We start from the raw sequence: 23811 nt of genomic DNA on the forward strand, positions 1-23811 counted from the left end.
CGGTTGTGGTCCCATGTCTCATTTACAATATCGCAATGCACACCCATGAATCCAATGTATGACTGTGTTTATTCAAACAGGCTTATTGATCTTAAAGCTTCAAAAACTGAAAAAAATCAAACAATGAAAAGAAAATGAAAAATCACGAAGTGGATCCTATGAAAGTGCCGACACTGCTTAAAATTTTTCAAAAATTGAAGTGCCGACGGAGGGGCTCAATGAATTTTTTGGGGGGCTTCTGCCCCCCACCCCCCCCCCGCCAAGCACCCCTGGTGGTGCCATCCCTGTTGTCCCCGGAAAAATATTTTAAATCACGCTATTTGGAAATTCAGAAAAAGGTCGAAGTTTAATGTTTTTTCTTTTCACAATTTGCTTTGGGAAGAACATTCTCAGTCAAATTGACTGTATTTGAAACTCTGAAAGGGTGGCAAAATATTTAGGTGTCAAATGATGTACAGTGGTTTGCAGATTTTGAAAGTTAGACTAAAGCCCAAAGCCTAAAGCCATTTTTCAGTTAGCGCGACACTATCTTCTAAGATTTTACAGAGAAAGCAACTTCTCTTTCCAGCGTAGGAGACGAGATTCTTTTCGATTGAACGCAATCTTCTGAAATTTAGCAAAATATTGACTTCATTCTCATCAAACGGTAATTTATGAATTTTTGAAAGTTTTAAAGCGTTTCTTTGAAAAAATAAAGAGGGGCTTTAGCTCCTACTAGCCTAGTATGATGCCCGTACAATTATGCGTAATTATGGTCAGGCATTGAACATGTGCTTATAAAACTATTGACTTTTCAAAAGATATCTGACAACATCATTTGGAAAAATTGGGCTCTAAGGGATCCTCATGCCACCCGTTTGTGCAAATTGATAATTTTACAGATTGATGGGCTCCTTCTGTATGAGAAAGATATGGTAAAAAAGACAAAGAATCTCTTAAGAAAAAACACAGATATTATTCAGTAACGAAAACTATTTAAGTTTGAGGAAAGATTGGAATACTTTAATAAGTTATTTTCAAAACATACGGCTTAATCTTCCATTAATACTTGTAGGAGTTTCATATTTTCCAGGCTCTTTCTGTAGAATTCCAGGTTTGAGGTGTTTCTGCCAAGTTCCAAACAAGAAGAAGGGGGGGGGGTACGGCTGGTCATTAGTCAGGGGATAAAAAGCCCCGTTTGTCACTAGACACACGACTTTTGAATAAAGTTGGACAAAATTTCTTTTTAGTATAAAGCGCAGGAGTTTTAGCGCTTCAAATACAAAATCAAGATGCCTTTGAGTTCTTAGTTGAAATGCAAAATCAAATAGCCTGTCACAGGACGTTTAAAAATTTTATCCTTTATCACTCCTGGAGCAGACTTAGCTATACCCTGTGTGCCAGAGCCTCAAAGAGTCAAAAGGATGAAGAACGGGGGAAGTAATTGCGAAAGAGTCCCCCGTTCTTCACCCTTTGACTCTCTGAGGCTCTGGCACCCAGGGTAACTTAACTATTAAGGGATATTTGACGGTCCAAGGAAAGAGCCAGGGCCTATTTTAAGAAATATTCAATACTGCACATTTTTAAGAAATTTTCAATACTGCACATTTATAATCATATTTTTTTATAGGAAATTTTGTTGTTGCAATCAGTGCAAACTCCTGCAAACCCCAGGTATCTTAGCCATGCAAGTGTAGCGAGGAAATGGCCAAAATTTTGAACATGTGTATACGCCATGACGCAGAAATCACAAACAGACAGACGATAATATACACAATCAACAATGACATTTCGAAGCAGCAACACAACAAAAAGTAGCTACAAAACCTGAATAGAAACATACTCATTTATCTCTTGTAAACGGAGTTACTATCTCATGTTTTGTCTGGACAGTACAACAAAAAAGCTTTATTCGGCTCTTTATCTTTCTTTTAGTTTAGTTAAGAGCTTCTGCTAGATGCCCAGAGAGTCATAGGGCAACTGATAAATTATTACTGAATGTTTTAAATTCGATAAGATCAAATTACGAAATTTACAGCAATGCTGACATTTACAGGAGATGTTTTGTTTTTGGTTCTGGGAATGACACACACAGACAGACACAATGATATATAAGCGATCATTGGTCTGTCGCTGTTCTCTGCAACACGAGGCTTGAAGGAAAGCAAAGAGAGGCTTGCAAATGGCGGCTGTTGGCAAAAACAAAGTTTCAGTGCGCTTAATTTGTTTCGGCCAAAGTGTAAACCGTTTTTAGTTATACTTAAAAGTGCAGATACTGTTATGGCAAAGAACAATTTATTCAAATGGAATAAAGGATCGTCTTCGGTAAGTAAATAAAATTATGGTTTTGTAAGGACGGAGTGCTTGTTGTTCCATGCACGTATTTGTTAGAATGACCAAATCGTTTGTTGCTTGTTTTCTTTTGATTAGAATTTCCTGAACCTTTTTCTTAATACCGATAATCAACTGCTCAAACGTTTCACGCAATTTATGTACAAATTCACAATTAGCCAAACACCATGGTACTCTCTCATATTTAGAATCATCAAAGCTAAAAGTCGCTCAGACAAATTGTTTGTCAACGCAATTGCATTATAACAAGCATGCAAATAGTAATCTAGATATTCTTCTACTTCAATTTTCGATGATTTGGTCTAAAAAAGCAGACAATTTTTGAGTAAAACAGGACGTTTTTATTTGCTTGTAAGGCTTCAGTATTGGGGTCAAAAAACTTCACCCCCAGAATGTTTGAGATTCAAAAACCTAAAAAAATATCTGTGGTAGGTTTTTCATGATGTTTTGCAAATTTTCATCTAATTCTGTTCACATTTACAAAAGTTATTTATGTAAAAATATGTGAGTTTTGCGTAATTCTTGTAGTAGAATGTGTGCCAAGAGACACATGCTTTTTCTCTGCAAATTTGTTGGGAAATTTGAAAATATTACAGGTGGGCATAGCTCAACAATATATCCATATGTTTTGTTTTGAAGTTTATTAGATATTGATTTGGTTCTCAGCAGCCTACATCTATTTTCCTGATTCGCATGTCAAGATTGTTTCAAAAGAACCAATGAATTTAATTTTAGGCTTGCTGTTCTTAATTTTTACAAAAATCTGTGGCTGGACTGTTTTTGATATCTTCTTTAATAATTAAGGTGTAAGCAGTGCATTTGCTAACTATTTTGCTCTAGGGAGGTATTTAGGCCTTGTTTGCCAGCAATGTGAATGAGATATCTTTTGCTGGAAAAGTTTAAAATTCACCAAAAAGCACCTCTTTCTGGCAAAAATCTCCTCGTTTTTAAGATGAAACATTGTGCCAAATTACATTACAGTAACTGAGCCACAGTTTGTTCTTAATTTGTTCTTAACTTGACCAATTTTGAGGCTTGTATTCTTTTCACATTGTTCTTTAAACAAAGAGTGTACTGGTATTGGTAAATTTTCCTATGACCCAAATGATTTCTTAGCAGGGGCAAAGACTGAAAGTAGGAAAAATTTTTATGCCTACTTAATTAAGCTTTTATGCCTACTAGCTTAATTTGCTATTTTTTATTGATATTTTGAAGGGTATTGATAGGAAACAAGAAGAATCTGGTGTGCAAGCATGGATAAAGGTTTGCTACTCATTTATCAGATTATAAGCATATACATATAAATATATAAGTAACTCTACAACTCCACATGTAGCTCTATTGAAATGTTTGTGCTTTTGAAAAAACAAACTTTTTCAACTCTATGGTATTGAAATTTTGCAAATTTACAGCTAATAGTTATCATACGTATGATATCATTTGTGAGACTTTTAAACATAGCAATGGGTTTTTAAAATTTTAAGATATTTATTTTACATTTATAGTTAATATCAAAATAAATTCTCTGTTTTGGACCAGCTAATCATGGCTTCATTTCAGTAACAGTAACTTTGAGAATGTTTAATAAACAAACACTTATGTCAGAGTTGGCAAAGCTTGTGAAAAAGTTAAGAAATAATCATTGCTAAATAATATAAATATTTGGAGACAAAGTACATATTTATCCCAGGTCTGCATTTAATCAGGGTATTAGCATAAATAGAAAGTTGATAAAATTTCTTAAGTAGATCTCTTTGTATTCTAGAGAGTTCAAGCAGCATCAGATGGTGCCTCCATAGAAGCATATGGAAATGCAATCCCAGGCATTGAAGAGATAGCTGTCATGCAACCAGATGATCAAGCTATTTATGAAGGTATATCAGCAAGCTCCTTAGAAAGACCCAAAAAATAAAGGACTTACTTTCTTTCAAGTAAAAATTTCTATCGAAGCCTTTAACCTGATGAGGTTAAATTTATATCTACAAGTTTCAATAAAGGATAGCTTTATGTCTTGTTCTTCCAATTTTACCTTTTTGTTCAAAAGGAACAGCTGTTGTAAGAAACTGCACCTGCTAAGGGTACAATCTATTTGATCCTGTTATGAATATATTAAATAGAAGTGTTTAATAGACAGATCTTTTATAGATTGATATTTTAACAGTATTTTTAGTTCTGACAAGGTTCACCCTGGCAGTGGTGGTGCCAAGGGGAAGGGGGTGTTGGAATGTGGGGTAGTTTTAGTAGGGATGCTCCTTTGCCAATTCTGTTTTTTCTATTATTTTTTGCTTATTCCGTCTAACTTTTCCATTATTCCATTTAATTTTTTATTGAAATGTTTGCAATGCCTTCATTACAGCATATAGGCCTATGTCCAAATTATGACAAAGGTGTTGATATTCAAATTTAGTCATGCTGCATTTTTGCAAACAGAAATAATGTCATCTTGAGCTTTCTTAAATGTTTTTTCGGGACTGTTGAGACTGAAATATTTTTTCATATCATAGATTTATTTTGATTGTCACTTGAGTATTTAGAAAAAAATTGAGTAGAGATTCTTAAGAAGCATTTTTTTAAAAATAGCTCAAGAGCTTGTGGATAAATGGATGCAAGGTCAGCATTTATCAGAGTTGAACCTTGAGCTTGAATTCAAGGATGAAAATTGGTCTTCTAAAGCAAAGCCAATGATACCAGCGTTAACAGATAACAATGATGGTATAGAAACATACGGATTATCTGAAGATGGACATATCCTGACTCAGAATTCCTACAATAATGATGGTAATTTTGCTTTTTACTATCATTTTTAGAATTAATTCATTGCAAAATAGTCTGAGAATTGTTTGGGAGATTTGGTAGAATACCAAGAGATCAGCACTTTGTATTGTGTACGATCTTTTAAGACTGATGCATCTACCTGAAACGTTTTGTGGCATAGTTTTTGAAATGCAGTAGGATTTTTAATGCATTAAGTATTTAGCTGGTTGAGTGAGTAATTCTATATCTACAAGCTGGAAACACAAGTTACAAATATGTGTAGTTTTCTATTTGGAATAAAAAAGCATAATTCGATTTGATAATGTATTGAAAGCGAACTGTTAGTTCTTAGCATCCACATTTTCTGACTTTTCTTGTCTAGATTATGATGATATTTCCATTGACTATGAAGAAGAAGCTCAGAAGATGTTCAGAAAATTTATGAGTAATACAAATGTTGAAGAGACAGTGATGTCAGATCTTGGAATGGAGAAAGTGACGAAAAAGTTCAAAGACCCAAGACCCAAAATGGAACAGAGGCATCAATTAGTGAGTATGAATTTAGATTAAGGAAAGCTCATATACCATGAAGACACTTTGGTTTGAGGGGATGGAATTTTTGCATTAATATTTGCAATAAATTTTGCAGTGTCTTCATTTTAATATTTGTTTTAATCACTCTTTTTTATTAAATAAACATTAGAAACATTCTAACAGGTGAAAGAAAGAAACAAAGCGAGAAAAGAAAAGATACACAATATACAGCGGGAAAAGATGATGAAGAGAGATGCGGAAGTTTTGGCTCGAAAAAAGATCCAGGAAGAAGAAAAAGCAAGAAAAATGAAGCAGCAGAAAGAAGAAGCGGCCATTCAAAGGCAGATGGCAGCTATTCGCAAAGAAATGGAAGAGGAAAGACTAAAAACTAAAGAAGAACAGGAGAGGTATGGAGCGTCGTCTTAATTGTTGGTTTAGATAAATATCAGGAGCACCCTATGAATGTAGGGAGCTCTTACTAAGGATGTCAGTAAGTTTAAACCATTGGATTTAAGGCTCAACGTATGTGTAACTGTTGTATAATATAGTTAGTTAGTTAAATTAAAGTATTTTAACGGTGTGTCAGCCAGTTAAATGTTTTAGCCAGTTAAATATATTTGTCTTTTCACAGTTTGTCCAAACATTCTTATATAGTTCTATCATGTGTTGTAGTTTGTATCAAATTTCGGAAAGCAGAAAGATATTCAACATCGTTAATATACATACACAATTTTGTCTAATATACAATTTGTTTTCTCCTGCCTACTTTTTATCTGCTGAAATTAAACTGGGGCAAGTCTTTAATGTGAGTAAACTTTCTTAAATGGGGACGCTTCTAGAGGCAATGATGTTCAACAATTTTCCGGAATATCGCGTATCATCGAACCAGATCACTTCGCCAGATAACCAATAGTCTTACTTGCTTTATTTACAAGATATAAATATATTCTTAGATTGTTTCAAGTGATTTCCTCTTACAACGTGTACATACTGCTACAAAAGAAGTTTTGTTGGCATTAGCTGTGAAACATGCAATAAAATATTGGAAAATCTTATTTGAAATGTATTATTATATTCATGTAATGTTAAACTGCTACGTTTTTATGGTTTTTGGAAACTTTATTATCTTAGGCGACAAAGGGCTTTGAAAGAAGCTGAAGAGCAAGTACGTTTTGAGTTGAGACAAAAGGAAGTTCTTAAAAAGGAAGAAGAGGAGAGAAGAATGATGGCTGAAGAGAAGATGAGGAGGCGCGTCTTGGTTGAAATGGAAGAGAAATCTTTACGGGAAGCCGCTGGAAGCCTGAGGGTACGAATAATTTTTATTGAATAAAACTTTTTTGCTCTAATCTCATATGTGGTGTGAAATGCATTGGAATAATTGCAAAAAGATTGTTAAGTTACAAACTTGAAATCGATGCAAATAATTTATTTTCTTCTGAATGATGACCTGTGGGTTGTGTATTCTTGTATAACTTGAAGAACCTAATCGGGTTTTGGCAGAATGCACTATTTGAGGACCTTTTCACAGTTTTCATTTGAGGACCTTTCCTGTTTGAAACTCGAGCTACAATGCTTCTTTGAAAAAATTATATCTATGCTATCTTGTTAAGATAATATATTATAAACTACTTTATAAGTCTCGTTTTATTTTCAGCTCTTGCATAAGGTTTTCTCGGCCTGGTATGGTCTTGTTGTTGATAATCGTATGAAGGTTGGAAAGGCTCGCGCCATGTGTGACTGGAAATGCAAGCTACGAGCATGGAATGCATGGAGAGCATACGTAAATCATTTGAAGTCGTGTAAAGAAGCCGAGGATATTGCAATGGCTCTAAAGATCAGATACAGGTTGGGCTGTCACTTTAATTGAAACTTTCCATGACCATAAGTGAAAAAGTTGATGATAATTTACTATCATGAATATATATAAATTTCTCATATAATGGAAGTCATCTTTTTGGGTACAAATACATGATTAAAGTTTTTGAGTCAAAATGATTTGATACCTACACTATCAGAAACTTATCCGTTTCAAATTGTTTTTGACGTTTTATTTAGTATCAATTATAGTGAAATTCTTTGTTTAATGTTCGCTTTGTAAAATTATTCACTGTTTAGTTCAGTTCAGTTTTATATTTCAAAATCCCTCTACATACAGTATCATTTTATTCTACATTGCAAAAAATTACATACAATGCTACATAAGATGTGATGTGTTTGTAAACGTCAGGAAATTAATAAATAGTTTTTGAAAATCATGTGCAGTCTTTTTGCCCAACGTAAAACAACTTCATGAAGGATTTTTCACTGTATTCTTGCCCTCGTTCATTGTGTTTACTTCATTTTTTAGAAAAGAGCAAATGGCAATTGGTCATGCTAAGCTGAAATTGATGCGGAAATGTTTTATCAGTTGGCGTTCGTGGGCCAAGGAGCAGTATCGCTTAGAGGAAATCAAAAGAGAGCAGCAAGAGAGAGCTTTGAAAATGGCGACATTCCTGGAAGCAGCTGCTAGTGGAAAACTCTGGGGGAATAGTGAAAGTGGAGTGAACAAGCAGGAAGCTGATACAAGTGGGCCCCAAGACACAGGTAGATCTGCAGACATCAACGGAAAAATAGTAAGAAAATTATTTTGCCTTATAAATTCTGCCTTTATTAGCTCGCATGAATAGACAAATACATAGCTTTACCCCGATTACTTTCAAAGAGGTTTGCAGAAAAAACTTGTTCAGCTTGTAACGCGAGTAAATTTTTGTAATACGATATAAAGAGACTCTTGAAATGAGATGTGTTTAGTTATCAAAATTCTTTTTTGTCAAAAATTTTCAATGTATTAACAGTTGCAGGGTGTGTCTTCTAAGGCTCGACAATGAGTGTACTGAAATGTCGATGTACAGTTTGATATTTTTTAACACTCATAAATAGACTTGAAAATGTGCATCTCCTCCGATAGAAGTGTTATTGTTCCCTTTTTCTGCATATTTTTGAAATTTATTTAAAAGTGTTTATTTTCTTTACTAGAGGTATACTTATTGGTGTCTGTATCAATTTGCTCTTCTTATCTTTTCAGTAGGTTCTTTATCTCTTTTCAGGACGAGATATTCGAAAATGAAGATAAAAAACGAAAGCCTTCTTCAAGCCGTAAACCCAGAAATAGGCCATTATCAATGACGTTTACCAAAAAGGACCCTAAAAAGTTTTCAGAGAATAAGAGTAACAGACATGAGCAGTTAAACGCATTTAGGACTGAATCAGATAAATCGGAAAGCACCAGGGTAGAATCTGACGAAAAGAAACTTCTTCCTTTATCAGCGGAGCCAAGATTACCGGTGTCTGAAAAGGGGAGATCAAACTTAATTAGCAATCCGTCACTTGTACACTCTCACCGAATAAGAGGTGCGAGTAGCAATAACAGAAGCGTTCTTAAATCCGAGCCCTTTAACGAAAAGGCAGAAACTGGATTGAATCTTGACGAAGTGGATTCCGAATCGGTCGTTAGCGCCATGTTAAGTGACGAGAGAGAGTCAAAGAGATGTAAGGAGGAATTGCTTTCCAGAAAATCCACAGTCAAATCTGAGAAAGCTGCAACCAAACCAGTTTTGTTACGTAAGTGGAATCCTCCTCTCATGTTTTTTCTCATCAAAACAACGTTTTTATGTTATTCTCATTTTTTTAAGAAACACGATTTAAGAAACGAGTATTGGACAATCAGAAAAGTTAAAAAACGTCAGTACTCAAAGAAGATTAATTAAGAAACATTGGCGTTTTGAAACAAGCACAGATCTCCAAAGTTTTGTGAAAGTCAGTCTGGTTGGTTGGTATTAATCTTTAGGTGCAGAGCATAAAAGTTCACTTCCCTCGTCTATATATCGCACTAGAACAGTAGCGAATCTTGACACATATGCATCGAGCATTCGTAAACAATAGAGAAATTGATGAGGCCCGCTTTAAGCTGCCTCGAAACCATCCATAAATAATTTTTTCCATTCATGAAAATTTTAATAAAGAGCCCCCAATGTTAAGTTCAATGACATCATAATTAAGAAACCCTTCAGAAACAATAAGTATTGAAGTTTCCCGAATACCCAACGTTAACCATTTTTCTTGAGCCTAAGAAATGAGTGTATTTCGAGAAAGAAAAGTAGAAGAAATGCATTTGAAGGTATAGTTTGTGTAGGCTGAGCAGAAACGTTGCACATCGATGAAACAATTATGTGAACAATATGTTCTTCTCAAATTTTGTCCTAGAATATGATGCTTGATTCGGATACCTTTTACAACCTATGTCGAAATCACCTCAGTAAATTTTAATGTTGTAGTTGACTGGGCAGACATTTGTATGACCCAAAAGGGTTGTTAAATGTAAATGTAACGATGATGATGATTGTACAAAGCTGGTGCTTCTGCTTGCTGGGGGTATACAATGTCTAAGATATATAGGTTACCTTGAAGATATGTAGCTATTGATATGCCCGCATGATAATTACGTCAACTGGATAAATCTTAAAATACTGAGAGCCAATTTTCTGTATCTTTACCAGCGATGGAGGAGAGAGCTAAACTGCGAGCGGAGAAAAAAGCAATATTCGAAGAAAGAAGAAAACGACAGGAGCAGGAAAAACTTGTAAGTGTTGATGAAGTTAAGTTTGAGCCGGTGGAGTTGTATTCTGCTAACAAAAGATAATTTAATTCTCTTAAAGCTTTGGCATTTCTTAACATACTAACTATGGGGTAATGGCCCCTCCAGCACCAGTAACATTTCCTTTAACTAATCATATTTACAGTAGTCTAATACAACTATTAGATAGAAATAACCAGACGGGTCACCCCTGGCCTCTTTGTTCATTATTAGTTTTGTCGCGCATGCGTCATCAGTGCGAGGATTGGATGTACAATAATCAGCCGGAATAATACAAATTACAAATCGATGAAAATTAACACAATAGTACGAGATGCGATAATAAAAATTAATAAAAGAAACCAAAAAATTAACTAGATTTATATTCCAATATAAGTGTCTCCCTTTAGTTAGTAATGTTTCGAAAAAAAATCCACCCATGACATCCCGATTTCAGACCTCCTGTTTACTATTTTCGAGCTTCGTGTATTAAGGAACCGCAAGGTGTATACGTTGCAGCGTAAGGAAGTGCATCAAGAACAAAAAGAAAGAGCGAATGCATTATTAAGAACTGAATATTTTATCATACTGTCATGTTATACACACGCTATTTCATCACAAGAATCAAGCGTGTTGTTTATATTCCTTGTTTATATTCCAACGTCTTTTATTCTTTATAAATCAAATCGATAAAATATTTAAATTTCTTGTTAAGATCAAAGTTAATATTGTGTTACACGCGTGGCCGCCCGAGAGCCACACCGGGCCCAGGAGCAGGCCCAATGCTTAAGCCCCTTCCTACCCAAAGAAATATACTTAAAATGCGTTTAAAATGGATTCACTTTTCGTATAATATTTTAAATCTACTTACATTTTATTTTTGTAAAGCATTTTTTCAGCTTTTCCAGTACAGATTTTTAATTACCATGTCATTAAGAGTCATATTTTAAATTGAGACAGTTAAATTACCAGCGGGTCCCCCTTTGCTTACGGGCCCAGGGGCAATCATCTCCCTTGCCCCCTCGCGGTGGGCCGCTTGGTTAAACAATGTGGGAACGAGAGACAAAGTTTGTGTTGACCCTAGTAAATTATTAGCATTATATTGGGGCGTTTCTTGAAATTTTGACTTTGCAAGCTTGGTTTATCAGTATTCTAATGACACAATAGAAACGACAGTAACATATTTGCCGTAAATCCTCGAATTGGTCCCTCTCAATTTGTTAATTGTTGCCAGTTGAGGTTGCCTTTGGTGTTTTATTTAGTTACCACAAAAATTCATACTTTTGGTAATAATTAATAAGATGTTAATATAGAAATTCCTACTAAAATATGTGAGGTCTTTCAATAATGTCTTCTAAATGTCTAAATTTTATAAGCCCCCCATCGTATAACCCCTCCCTCGAATAGCCCCCTATCCAAAAATACCAAAGATAAACCAGCCCCCAGGGGGCTGATTTGAGGATTTACGTTAAACGAATTACTCAAAAATGTCTCCTCAAATGAGTATCAACTTTGCGCATGCGCGAACCACTCTCCCAACTGCTTCACCTGGCAGCTTTTTATATCGGGCTCGCCCGTTCTTTTGTATATCACGCTCTGGTCTTCCTTCAAACCGCACAAATCTTTCGCCTTTTACTAAAGATTTCCGTGGAGGAGGGCAAATTGATGAGCCTATAGTAATTTTTTGTCGCCCTGCCTTTGGCGGGGCACCCAAACCGTACAAATAAAAATTGCGAATAACCTACTACTATCCCCTGAAAAGAAATGATAGTGAGGCCAGTTGTAATAGTTTGCCATTTCTCGAAAGTCTGCTCAAGAACAAATATCCCAAACTATTCCTCAAAATGCATACTCTTTTAGGGTGAATCAAATACTAGGCAGTATGTTCTATAAAGTGCATCGCAAGTATAGCACCCCTCTGTTTGAAGAGGTATCGCTGGAAAGGATTTATCAAAACCGCCTTTTGGTAGGGGTTATTCTGTAGAAATTTTCAAAGTTGCAGAATTTGGAATGGCTGTCCTACAACGTCATTCGTTTTCTTGCTTTTGAAACTATCAATTATGTCGGGCCGGTATTTGGTAGAAATAAAACATCCTTAGAAGTTTCTCTTTCCCAACAGCCTCCAGAAGAAGAACACTTTCCCAACAGCCTCCAAGCCTATTTCTAAGACAATTTCCTATCCAAACAAGTCGTCAACTAATGAAAATCATTTCAAAGAATTTGAGAATAAACCAGTTATCTGTTATGAGGTCAGTTGGGTGTTGTTAATACTATATTTATCCATTTTCAGGAACTACTCAAAAAAGAGCAAGAAAAATTAATGCTTGCTGAAATTGAAATGAAAAAAGAAAAAGTTCGACAAATAAAAGAACAAGAGAGGGAAAAGAAAGAGGTATGTTCTATAGTTTATTCTCGCACATTTGAGCCTTTCACACAATGTTTTCGATCCAAGTGATATGTATGTCTCCAGCTCTCTCTGAGATCAGGCTCGGTCGGAAAAGACTAGATGGAAGGAAAAATAGATATCTTTTGTTGGATTCGCCCCGAGCTTGATCTGAGGCTAGCCTCAGGGCACTTTTTGGGCTTAGGGGACTGGCTTCAGTTTGTACAATTTGTAAAATGATTTGGTTTTCTTTTTTATGTCACAAACAGCGTGAGCAAGAGAAACAGCAAAGACAGCAGGAGTACAAAATCGCTTGTGAGAAGGCGGATGCAAATTACTGTTGTATTTTGCTTAAACGGTTTGGATTGGAACCTTGGAAAAGATTGGTAGAAATAAACAAACTCAATGTACAAATAGCAGAAAAGTATTATGCACGAACAGTTTTTAGAAACTATATTCAAGTCTGGAGAAATTTTACACTTGAAAGCAAGCGAGAGAAAATTTTATATGCAGATGAATGTTTTCGAGTTATTCTGCTGCGAAGGAGCTTTAAAGCCTGGAAAAAGGTTCGAAACATGTGTCTTTCACTTCCTTTTATCATTTAGCAATGGTTTGGTTTCACATATTGCAAGTTCAGTGCAAGGGAAATGAGTCTGGAAGTATATGTTCTAGGCCCCTGATTTGTACCTCCAACCTTAGCACCATTATGTCAATTACACCACAGAATTTGAGATGAATAATGTGAACTCAGAAATTATATCTTGTTATTAAATGCATCGATTCTTCTGAAAAATAACATGTGAATATCACAAAAGCTATAGTAACTTGCAAAATAAAAAACGATTTAAGTGTGAGAAACTGTCCTTCCTTTTTTCTACTTTTCGTTCTTCTAAATAACATTTCAAAAATTGATTTTCTTAGTCAGCGGCTCATACTTTAACTGTAAGTCTCGTTTCTCCAATATTATGCTGGGACACCTTGCAAATCTCGTTTATTTATCTCATTGTCCTTCGCAATCATTCGTGTTTCAGTACGGAAAGCATTACGATATTCTCGAAGATGTGGCAAAAAGGCATTTCATGTCTGCAGTCGTGAAGAAATACTTTCAAACATGGCAATATTACGTCACAAATGAAAGATTGGCCTATTGGTCGAATGAAGAAAAGGCAGAACAACATGATGAAAAGTAAGCAAAAACAGTTTTGCTTTTGTTTGGTAATGACCAGGATGTGTTTGGAATATTTTTTGGAAGTTATGCTCAATAGAACGGCAAATTATCAAGTGTAGTGAGTTGCTCCCAATTTGGACTCTTTTCTTACTTCTTAAAAGTGTCGTATGCTAAAGTATGTATATTTTTCAATTAGTATTAGTATACCGTGAAACTTGGAAAGAAAGTTGAAATAAATATGAGACATGCATACAACTAGCCAAATTTTGGCTAGAATTTATCATCACCAACCGTATTACTAACAAAATGAGGTTTAGTAAGTTATACAACCAAATCTTTCCCAGGCCCTAAGATACAATGATTGGACACAATCAGTCCTGCAACCTGCGGGCAACTGTCTACACATTATATCTACCTCACCTGATTCATGTTATCCACTATGGCCTGCTCAGTTTCAGTGTCTGAACTAATGGGCAGTTGTGGTGACCGGTGAACAAAATGGGTGTGATCATGGAAACGAGAGCCAAAGATAATGGCAAGCCTCATTTTTGAGCCTAAAACTGTACCCCATTCAGTTCCATATCACCATCCTGTTCCAAATAACGTTGCCTTTCAGTCGCCTTATTCGGCTGAGAGGTGGTAACCACCCTCGGTAACCCTACTTTGTTGAATCTGATGTTCTGTTCTATTTACGAATGAGCCACATATAGTCAGACTATGCTCTTGGCAAAATGATCAGGTTCCCTTCTTCTTGTTCCGGTTTTGTCTCCCCTATTCATAGTCCCAACTCAAGATCAAAACTGAATCTTGTGAAGCTAGCAGCTCATTGTCAAATTTTATTATCTTTGTTAATATTTAATATATATTTTATTAATGCCGAGATTACCTGTGATTGACCTTTATCTATCTCCTTAGGCGTCTTTTAAAATCTGCATTGAGTCAATGGAAAGCGTTTGTTGAAGATCTAAAGGAAGAGAGAAAACGACAGAAAAGAAAAGATGAACTTCGTAAGAAAGTCAAGGCATGGCTGCCAGATTTTTCGACGTAACAGGTAGCATGTTGAAATTCCTAAAGTTGTTTTCTATTCTTGTACATGATGTTTTGTGAATGACAATTCAAAAAGTGTTTTTGCTCTATACAACATATTGTCAGATCTTTTTGTCCTCCTTTTATTTCTGTTTTCTGTTTGTTTTAATATCAATATTAACTGTTAAGAAAATTTGGACAAGTAACAAAGTTTCACAAGTAAAAGGTTTGGTGTTTTGTTGATGTAAAGGACGCACAATGCATGTTTGAATTTTCCAAATATAGACGGAGTTATTCCTCTTTATACTTGCAATGATTTATGTCTGCCCTCTATTCTATCATTTTAGCTTTTATTATTGACAGCATGCATAATAATCATTACAAAGCAAAAAAAACAATTCAGCCTTGTTTAAAATTTGCGTACTGTAGAATCTTCTGGAAATAAATTAACAGAGTTGAACTTTGAAGACTGTTGAAGATCTTACCGCAAGTTCAAAATAATTGTTCAGCCAGTCAGAAAGGAAGGAAATCTCTCCTTATTGAAAAATATATTTTATGAGCACGGCATTACAAATATTTTGGCTTAATTGGCTCATACTTTACCCTGTCTGTATGATATGTTTAAGTTAAGAATGAGAGTCAAGAAAGTATTTTCTTACTGACAGCTGCAGTCTCAAAAAACTGTTGTTCTAGATCTGATATCATTCCCAGGTATCAATTGTAATGAGGAACACAATACTTGCAGGATTGACAGAAGAGAGGAAGTCAATTAAAAAATGTCATCACATAAAATCATATCTATTCTACAACGAATTATCTATATAATAACCAAAGCCTTCTGTGTATTAAGAGTTTAATCCAACTATTAACCACAACAATTTTTTGCAATTAAATTTTGTTTCAATTTCCCAAGAACTGTTGATTGTAGGATTGAATGACTGTATCTTCTGATTGATTGTATGATTGTAAGGCTGTATCTTCTGATTTCACTTCGTATTATCAAGCATTAAACTATCTATAGCAAGATGAAATTCTAGCTTTAACATTAATGGAAAACGTTCGCCATATTGCACTTTCACTAGTGTTTGGTATACAAAGCACCCATGAGCATGGATTTCAAGCTGCCTTTCATTCATATCAAGTCTTTGGTAGATAAATATTTTGCCAGACTGTCGATGGCTCTTTGGATATTTTTCTTATTCCTCTTTGTACTTCCTGTTTAATTCGTGAGACCATACACAAAGGAACCATGTACAACAGACAATGCATACCATTGCGATAGTCACTATGCCTCCAATACCCATTTTCTCTATGAGGCAGAAGATAAAAATTGTGTATAAGTCATTGCACAATCTGAGAATGGAAAATATCTACCCAGTGCCTTCTTTGACTCTCTATGGATTTTGTTGTTTCCAATTTTTAAGTGACTCTTGCCAGTGTTTGTTATTGGCGTTATACATTCACAATGAACAAATAAACAAAGGGGCGATAGCCAAACCTAGTTCTTTCTAAGAAGTTTTGCCTGTCTTTTCTTATAAAAGAAAAAGGGACAATTTGAATTAAAGTTACAAGTATTAAGATAATCTTTAAGAGCGTTTTAGCCCCATTTTTATTAAGGTTGAATGTACAGTACCATTGGAAAGATATAATTATTTGGGAGGGAGGGGCGCCATTGTTTGAAAAAATATGAGCTAAGGGGATTGTTCATTTGAAGCAAAGTATCTTTTTTTATATTTTTTGGAGGGGAAGGGCTCCCTAGGAACAGTAACAGCTACAGCACTGAAAATTTTGATGCAGCTTTGCTTAAAATTTATTTTCTTCGATAAGCTTCCTAGTTAAATGATTACGAGTCTCTTGATCTCTTGATTAGGAATCTTTTGATTAAGAATCTCTTGATCTCTTGATTAAGAATCTCTTGATCTTTTGTCTAATTTGTATAGCTAAGTAGAAACAGCTATTAATCGCAGGTTTTAAAGAGGTTCATTGAGTCAAAGTACAATGATATGATTGGATTTCGAGCACTTTAGTTACAGAAAAATTATGAATAATATGAGATAGGAGAGTTAATGTAAGGTATATCTTGATTCCAAAAAGCTTTTTCTATTTTGTAATTCTAAAGGATTTTCATTAAAAGGGACGAAAGAAACTGAAAGTCTTTAGAATTTCCATCTGCTCATGACACATTCTTCGATATACTTATCAAAGCAGAAAAATCTTTCGCAAAAAGAACATACACAGACCATCTTCATAGAAAGTGATTTTTTCAAGTTTGTTGCACATCATGATAACGTAACTTAGTTTAAAGACGATATTTCACTGTAACCAAAACATCACTTCAATGTAAGCAAGATACAACAGCGTAGAAACCTGGTATGTTACGTGCTAACACATTGGGTGTTTGCATTCTGTAAAATGTTCTAACTCTTAATCGATTTAGAAAGTCAGATTTTCTCTGATATTCTGCAACATAAGATAAGGCGCATTTTGGATGTGACAGTTTTCCTCATGGCCGTCAACATCGGTGCCCACTCTGACCCAGTTTTTGTCATAAAATGCTCTACGTTTACAGCTGTTCATTCAATTTTTATCTTGCAGTTATTCTTTTGAAATGTTGTCCATTTACACTTAGTCATCAGATAGAATCCTAGCAATAAAGTTACCTACCAATGATATGTGAGTAATCTCTCCTTGATTTCTCCTTTCCCCAAATACCCTAGGATCAACATGCATTTGGTTTCTTATGCTTAGGCTACTGATCAAGCGCCATGCTCAAGAGATAACACAGGCTGGTTACCAGTCTTCTGACGGCTTGCTTTCACGCGAAATGCGGGTGACCCCATTTACCTTATTCATGACGGTTTCCAACTCATTGATCTCTTGGTAAGACCTGTGCACTTGCCTTTAGACCTTGAATTATCATTTAGTCAGTCAGCCGATTAAATACTCAACATTTTTTACATACCACAAAAACTGACAGTGTCAGGTACTAGTCAATGTGATGACTAAATTTTTTGTCAACATATAATAGATAAATTAATCATGTAAAAAAGACTGCAAAGATTTTTAATTAGTAAAGGAAAGGAGTTAGACAGGGATATTGTTGTGACAAACTAAGCAAGTGCCTAATACCAAATCTGACTTCAAAATATGGTTGTATATCGGTAACTGATTGATTTTCCGAGATGGGCCCAAAAAGATATTTTCTGGAAGTCACGTGGTAGATGACGTCAATATTTGCCTTGGAATGATCATAAAAACGACCATAACTTTCGACTAAGTTTAAAGGCCTTCTTATTTTGAGAGACTTGTGGCCTTCTTCCCCTTCCTTTTATGCAGCCCTTGGTGCATCATAGATACGATGTTTGATCTGGGTTTTATGGTTTTGGTGAAATAATAAGTTAGTGTGCCCAATAATTGATATTGAATACAAATTCGAGCATTCGATTAGTTTTCGAGCAGATATTTGCTGGTGACCACACAGCACTGCGTTATGTTCCTCATTATACTCTGATTTGCATGTCACTTGGCTAGACCGATAATGGGTTTTCAAAGTACAACAACAGAACCGTACAACACTGTTACATAATTAGCAAAAATGCTGAGATTGAAAAAGCTGTCTTACATAGCTTTTAGTTAGCCTTAACAACCATAAGGTTGTTTTTTACAACAAGGGTATGGTTTTACAACATACCTTCGCAGCCAGTTCAGACTCCATTTTTCCCCTTAAAAACTTAATCGACCGTTCCAAACTTAAAAAACCATCATTACTTCAACAGCAGCACCAACTCCTTCCTGTTAATTGGGAGAGTAATGAATGGGTGTGTCCAATGATGTCACGTCTTTGTCTCATTTCAGTGCTATATATTAGGTTTAGTTTTAAATTACAAAAAGATTCAGCATGTCTATCAATATTTTGAATTTTGGAACTAAATCTTTTTTTGGGGTGTTGCTAAAGGGGCCATCCCGAGTCATCCCATTCGATGATAGAAAAAAACATTTGACCGTCATCACTTCAACGGCGGCACCAGCTCCTGTGAATCGGGAGAGCAATGGATGTGGCCAATGTTGCCACGCCTTTCCTTTCATTTCAGTGCTATATATCAGGTGTAGTTTTAACGGTAGATCTTGAAGCCGCATATCCTGCCCACGGCCAGTGCGTTAAAGTTGATTTCAGAAGAATCACGTTGTCCATGTTTTGAATATATATATTCCCAGAGCTCAATTTGCTATAAAATTTTGCTCAAAGACCTTTCTTGAATCGACGAGGAATTCACAAGCCTATTTTAATTCATTTTAAGCCTAGAATTTCATTTTCAAAAGCAAGGCTTGGAGAGCTTCTTTCAAATTCTAATCTGAGATCTGAAATAGACGGTAGAACAAACATCTGGTGCTTCAGATATTGTGTTATTAACTTTTTTGCTTTATCGACTTTTGCTGCAGCCAATAGTCCTCCCCCGCCGTCAATTGACCCTATGCAAACACTTTATCGCTTCCGAAGTCAGAATATTCAAGTCAAACATATTCCGGTTATCAAGACTCTAACAAAACAGAAAACAAAATCAAGTGCTAATGGAAACGATTTCTCTTTATAGGATGTAAAATTTTTGTAAATATATGAATATAAAACAATCTTTGCCTAGGGTACTAACAATGTTAAACTAGTGAGTGGTTTCTTAGTCATTTCAGTCTTGCAGGATAAATCATTCTAGGAACAACAAGTCTTTGTCATTTAGCATTTGTACCCAATCCATCTGTTCTGTGGGCGCAAAACGAAACAGCACAATTTTGAATTGAGGTTGTGATGGTTCCAGGCTGCCCCGCAGTTGTTCATCACTTTGCTGTATGCAAACATGTGTATGCCATTTGGAGGGGAAACCATTTTGCCGTGTCTCTTGCACATGTTGTCTAACTCGGCATTGCTTTGAATCTTAGCTTTGGCTTTTGAAAAGCAGTTATTTGGGCACCAGCTCTTAACTTCGTCGCATGAAACATGAACGCCAGGGAAACCACAGAAAAGGCCACACGATCTCAATCTGTCTGACCATGACGTCAACACTGGAGCATTGGCCTCGTCTTCAGTTCGTATATCACACATGCATGTTCTGTAATTTGCTTTCACCATGTGGGTACAGGCAATCAATGAGAGTAGAGCGAAGACCATATGGATGATAGACATTTTTGGGTTTTTCTACAAAAATGAGATAAGTTAATGTCCAACATCCCTAACAAAATTTTCGTATATCTGTGAAGATGGTGGAATTAGCGATGCTGGTTAAAGGAATTACAGAAGTTCGGAAAACTGCAAAAGTAACGATAAATAGCCCTGCTATGCCATCCTCCTCTTTTCTGATGACAATGAATATCCATCGATCTCATTGCAATTACAACTAGCACAACAGATATTTCTTGAAGAGATAGCCTTATATAGACAAATAAATATGTTTTCTTTATTTTCCATATCCATGAATATTCTGAGACAGATATGGTAGATAATTAGCGTTCTTAAAACAGGCTCGAAGGCTCCGATCATAAGAAAACGAAGGTGCATCAATTGGAGACATTCAAAATCGACAGCGTGGTGAAAGAACCCCTTGATTCATCTTAAAGTTGCTTTAGGGATCTTGACCACAAATGAACCAATGCAACTGTTAATTATGAACTGAAATCAAATCAACTTTAGTATGACAAGGTTGCAAAGTTTTACAGCCACTTACAGGAATCTATGACTGGCACAAAATTTGAAAGAATGAAAAAAAGAACAAAAACCGTTATGAAGGTTGCCTGGATCTATGGTTAAATACAACATGTTAAAATTTCATGCTAAAATAAAACAAACTCTATTTACCTTAGACGATCGAAGATTTTTCTCTGAAATGCACTTGCTTGTCTCTTGGAGAAGGTCTTGCAGCCTGAAGTTGTTGCAAAATATTTGTTCTGAGAAGTTTGCTTACAAATGCCCTTTTATACATTTATTTAAAGTTCCTGTTTGAGAGAAAGCCAAAAGTTTACAACATTTGACGTCAATCCTGTCTTAAACCTACCACTTCATGGATACGTATTCCACCAACGCCCTTGTTGGATTCTTTTGTATCTTCACAGTATTCATGACAAAAATGACGTCAGAAGCTATTAATATTCACCGCTAAGTAATATTCAATAGGGATATCAAATATACACATCAACAACTATATATGCTGATCGCTTTTAAATCTTTCAAATGGATCTGCCATCAAAGCACTCGTTCCTTTTGACGTCACTGTAGCCTCTTTGCATCAATTTATACTGTAAGAAATGACGAAGAAATGCTTCGATCTGTCTGCGATTTTGTTGTTTTCCACGCATTTAAAATGCATAGTACTGTCTTGTTTATGCCTAGAGGTAAACAGTGATTTGACGCAATAGATTTCGTTGCAGTAAAAGTCCGTCAAAAAAGCCATTACACCCCGGTTTTTTGTAAAAACGAAGACAATAGCCTCGTGCTGACTGTGCGGACTTGAAAGTCAGCTTTTTCGTTTTTCTCAATGTTTGTTAGTTTTAGATTGATACAAAAGCAATCAAAAAATGGAATAGTCCACTTTCGTTGTTTGTCCTTATATTTTATCCGAGCTTTTTTTCCTTCTAGATAAGGTTGCCTTTGAACGGGAGTCTTGAAATAGACTTCTACCGAACCCCCATTTTAGAGACATCAGAGCCAAGAAAATGTATGAAGGTGTATACTACTCTTGTTGATATTGGAGGTTGAGAATCGTAAAGTACGATCATAATTTGTATGTAACCAATCTTTTTTTGCTTAGTGCAAGAAAAATAATATTTCTGACTGTCAATTCTACAAGCAGAAGTAACTACTAGGAGGGCATAGCCTCTATGCTAGAAGACTGCAAGTCTTTTGGAGGGGAGGGGGCTCAGATCACTTCTTGAGATGTTGTCTGTCCGCGGGAGATCCAGCCAATTTGTTAACGCTGGTTTGATAGAAAGGATCACATTTCATTCAATAAACCCCATTTCATTCATTTTTTTCATTCAATCATGTTTATCCACGACATCCATCCAGTTCCTCTATAATAGTAAATTACAATAAAAAGTTAAGATAATCAATAGAATTGCTCTAAAAAACTGATCTTCCATGGATTCGTCCACCTTGTGTCTGTTACATCAAAGATGATTTTAAGCTTTTGTTTGAGTCGTACAATGATGAATTTAGTATCTCTAATAGGTTGTGGCAAACTATTCCAAGCTTCTGGACCTGTGTACAAGAAACTTCTTTTGGTATGTTCTAATTTCAGTCTTTGTACATGGAGACCCTTGCTGTTCCTCGTGTTGCTATTTTGATATGATACGACAGGCCTTTTTATGAACTTATTTTGTAGACCTTCAGGACAATCCCAAGAACACCGTATCTTGGTAACTTAACATTTTATATTTAAGTGACAAATTTAGGTGTTTCAGAAAAAAGATTCAGTATGTGTATCAATGTTTGCAATTTTGGAAGCCGTATCGTAAAACAGGCCATCCCGAGTCATCCCATATGGTGATAGAAAAAAACATGCTGATTATTTAAAAGAGGCAAACAACTTTGAAAATTGGCGTTTCATCATTTTCATTCATCTGAAAGGAGGGGGCATAAACTCCAATCGTCATTTAATATCACCTCAATCATTGTTGCTTTAATCCGTCCCTGAAGCTGGCTAAAGAAACCTGATCCTGAATAACTTGGTGCCAAAACCAAAGAGCGGAGTTTTGTTTTTTCTATGGCCTAATCTTGGGTCATAATATCTATTGGTTAACAGACAAACTCTAAAAACGTTAAAAAACAGAAATCATCTTCAAGTCGATAATTCTGTCCTGCTAAGAATGAGATAAAAAGGCCAAATATATAACTGCAGAAGAATCATTCGTGCATGAGAATACCACTTTCACTAAACCCTTTCACGGCCTCAATTTTTTGGTCTGTCCAGTTTCAAATACGTTTTGCTGGCTCTTTTAAAAATAAAAAAGTTTTGTTTTCCTGCATACTTTTGCTATCAAATAAGTCTTGTTGGTAAAAATAAAGAAAAATTACAAAGTTGTCTTCCCGAAGCACAGAGATGTTGCATGTAACCATGAAAAAAGTGCCTCTAGGGGTGGGTTGGGTTTGTTTACGCAGATACTCCAGCCAGTGTCAATGTTTTAAGCCATCGTTTAAGCATATGTTTAGATAAAGTTGCGTCAAAGCACTGTTTACTTTTAGGCATCAGACAAATCGAAACCATTATTGACGTCATTTCTGTCAAAATAGTTGAATGTGAGGCTGTAGTGACGTCTGCCCGGGTAAAAGCGGAACGAATGTTTCCTTCTCTCATCAATTTGAAAGGTTCAACAGCAATCGGGTTACCTGGGTACAATCGGGTTTGAACAGGGGCGGCGCCATGGGGTGGACTGGGGGTGGACTGGGGGTGGACTGGGGTTGACATGTCCACTCCACTTTTTTATGATTAATTTCTAATTTTTCCAAAACTGGATTAAAAACATTAGGGGGAGGGTGTTCTACGTTTTCTTCTCAGAGATCGCAACCTTTTCATTTTGATGGTCAGTTACGGTTCTTTTCAGATCTTAGCTGACATAGAGTATGGTGTGTTGGATCATCAGTTCCGTAAAAAGTGAGAAACTAAAATGAAGATGATCTATAAAACACAGCTTTATCGTGCTAAATAGTTAATTTTTTAGAGTGTGGTCTTTGCCTTCCTTCCTTGATAATGGTTTTTGACAATAATTAACTCTAAACTTGTACCCAAAATTTTTCAAGCTGTAAGGATTTTCACAGGTTTCTAGCCCTTAATCAGCTCCTCACTTTCAATGTCCACCCCAGTATTTTGGGGCTGGCACCGCCCCTGGGTTTGAATGTTGTTTTTTCATTTTTATCTATTTTATACGCGATAAAACTTTCAGTAATGGCAATAAAAATTGATATACAATGTACCCTGTTTAAAAACCTAAGTTAAAAAACATACCCATTCTGCTTATAAG

At 35.6% G+C, this 23811-nt stretch overlaps 1 protein-coding gene, 1 long non-coding RNA gene and 1 other non-coding gene across 3 annotated transcripts; 2 read left to right on the forward strand and 1 right to left on the reverse strand.

Annotated features, from left to right (window-relative positions):
- The first annotated feature begins 2006 nt into the window (after positions 1–2006).
- LOC148957706 (coiled-coil domain-containing protein 191-like) lies at positions 2007–15448 on the forward strand. The gene is made up of 15 exons (XM_089114735.1): positions 2007–2304; positions 3547–3594; positions 4097–4205; positions 4912–5109; positions 5468–5634; positions 5803–6026; positions 6751–6925; positions 7274–7464; positions 7967–8231; positions 8706–9219; positions 10155–10237; positions 12522–12623; positions 12884–13180; positions 13646–13800; positions 14698–15448. Exons 1-15 carry the CDS (start codon positions 2260–2262, stop codon positions 14828–14830), a joined length of 2706 nt encoding a protein of 901 aa, XP_088970861.1. The 5' UTR covers positions 2007–2259; the 3' UTR covers positions 14831–15448.
- LOC135684985 (U5 spliceosomal RNA) lies at positions 11823–11940 on the forward strand. The gene has a single exon (XR_010515923.1). It is a non-coding gene; the product is annotated as a U5 spliceosomal RNA (small nuclear RNA).
- A 282-nt stretch (positions 15449–15730) lies between the features above and the next one.
- On the reverse strand, positions 15731–20873 carry LOC148957707 (uncharacterized). The gene is made up of 3 exons (XR_016145156.1): positions 20654–20873; positions 17473–19996; positions 15731–16117 (listed from the first exon to the last, which is right to left on the reverse strand). It is a non-coding gene; the product is annotated as an uncharacterized LOC148957707 (long non-coding RNA).
- Positions 20874–23811: the final 2938 nt, after the last annotated feature.

This window comes from Rhopilema esculentum, chromosome 21, assembly GCF_057945365.1.
Source record: "Rhopilema esculentum isolate cy_ngs chromosome 21, ASM5794536v1, whole genome shotgun sequence".
Taxonomy (NCBI): Eukaryota; Metazoa; Cnidaria; class Scyphozoa; order Rhizostomeae; family Rhizostomatidae; genus Rhopilema; species Rhopilema esculentum.